Raw genomic sequence first — 1,758 nt, forward strand, 5'->3', positions numbered from 1 at the left:
CTAATATAATAAACCCTGGAATAATATAATATTCCAGTGTGTAAAAAAAAAAGTTAAATATAAAATAAGGCATCTAAACATTGCCTAAAACGATAACATTCAATGGGTAGGTGTACCAAAATAATGGACTATATACTTTATTTAAAATGAAACAATGTTGCTATTTGTTGTTTGTCATCACCAGTAATGAATCTGTGCGAACGGAATTCATTGTTCAAACACGAGTCAAGCCACGTAACCTTACGTAAATGACGTTTAAAACGAGGAAATCGAAACTTAATTGTATCAAGAGTGAGCTGAATAGAAAAAGAGCACAGATATACGCAGGACTGCAGGAGAGACAAGGCTGGAATGGGGCATAAACAAGTATTGTTGGATTGAACACAGTTGTATGTAATCTAAGATCAAATTTAGACGGTTAAATCATTCAAGATGGAAAGTAAGAATTATGTCGCAAGACTCAACGAGTACGCACACAAAAAAAGATTTAGTCTGAAATACAGGGAGTCTCCATCTGATGGCCCAGACCACTGCAAAACGTAAGTAATTTAACATTTTTTACCGGTGGGTTATGCAAATCGGTATAGCTACAGTACATTACATTGCAGCAGTGGGAGTGGTTCTATATCAACGTTATTGAGCTACTCATTGGAAATCAGAAATGTACTTCCTTATTATTAAATAATCGTAAAGTAGCTAATATACGTTGTTTTTTCTTTAACAAGCTCCTTAAGGGGTACATGTTTTTTTCCATGGCCCCAGTGCTTCTACAAAAACAGAAACAGAAACATGACAATTGCTCTACAGATTCACCCAGAGTGTAGTCCTGAATGGTAAAGACTATCCTGAAGGTGTGGGGAAGACGAAAAAGGAAGCCAAGCAAGATGCTGCTAAAAATGCCCTGAGAGACTTGTCAGAGGGCACAAATCAGGTATGAGTTGCAACAGTAATATGTGTTGTCCTCTATTTTTAACAACCCCCTATTATTAAAGCTAGTCAGTTACTCAGCTGGGCACAGTCATCTGGGTGAATATCTCAATATATTTTTTTTTATTGTCAAGACTGCAGATGATAATTACAACCCTACATCAGCTCAACAAAAAAAGGAACTAATCCAAAAGGATTCTGATATCTGGTGAGTAAATTGCAAAGCCAGTGCAATGTTTTATTTTCATGTCTTCATCTGTTAAATATCTCTTGTTTATTACAGTAATAAGACAAGAAGCCTCAGTGTCAACTCTCAGGACAACAGCTCTGAACAGAATTTCATTGGATTAATTAACCACTACTGTCAGACAAAAAACCGCTGCCATTCATTCGTTGAAGTGAAGAGAGACGGTCCAGCTCATATTCCTCAGTGAGTATGAACCAGAACCACTGTTACCTGAATAGACACTACAGACACTCTATGGTAACTCTTAAAGGTCACCTTTATGCAAAATCTACTTTTTCATGTCTTTTATACATAAACATGTCTGAAATGAGCTGATCCGATTTTGGCCACTTTATGATGTCATAACGATGTTTTGGCTTGTGTAACAATTAGCCAATAACCAACCAAGGTAACACCACCCACCTTATCACCCAAATCTCCTCCTAGAGCACCATTGTGTTTTTTTAACCAAATATCTCTCAGAGGGGTGTGGGGAGTGGCACCTTATTTTCATCTAAAGTAAAAGACAGAGAATCAGCCATTTTGAAAGCACGGGGCTGTAATACACGAGGGGTTTATCGGGCATGCTACAAATGCGGTGATCT

At 37.4% G+C, this 1,758-nt stretch overlaps 1 protein-coding gene across 1 annotated transcript; it reads left to right on the plus strand.

Annotated features, from left to right (window-relative positions):
* The first annotated feature begins 259 nt into the window (after nt 1-259).
* LOC104951405 (interferon-induced, double-stranded RNA-activated protein kinase-like) lies at nt 260-1,361 on the plus strand. The gene is made up of 4 exons (XM_010778082.1): nt 260-539; nt 808-931; nt 1,062-1,135; nt 1,211-1,361. The coding sequence occupies exons 1-4, from the start codon at nt 433-435 to the stop codon at nt 1,359-1,361; spliced, it is 456 nt and encodes a 151-aa protein (XP_010776384.1). The 5' UTR covers nt 260-432.
* Nucleotides 1,362-1,758: the final 397 nt, after the last annotated feature.

The sequence above is a fragment of the Notothenia coriiceps genome, unplaced genomic scaffold (assembly GCF_000735185.1).
Source record: "Notothenia coriiceps isolate Sejong01 unplaced genomic scaffold, NC01 NC01_scaffold00000281, whole genome shotgun sequence".
Classification (NCBI taxonomy): Eukaryota; Metazoa; Chordata; class Actinopteri; order Perciformes; family Nototheniidae; genus Notothenia; species Notothenia coriiceps.

Coding starts and splice junctions, on each gene's coding strand:
- LOC104951405 (XM_010778082.1), top strand. CDS start 433: ATGGAAAGTAAGAATTATGTCGCAAGACTCAACGAGTACGCACACAAA. Junction 540..807: donor GGCCCAGACCACTGCAAAAC/GTAAGTAATTTA, acceptor ATTGCTCTACAG/ATTCACCCAGAGTGTAGTCC. Junction 1,136..1,210: donor CAAAAGGATTCTGATATCTG/GTGAGTAAATTG, acceptor TGTTTATTACAG/TAATAAGACAAGAAGCCTCA.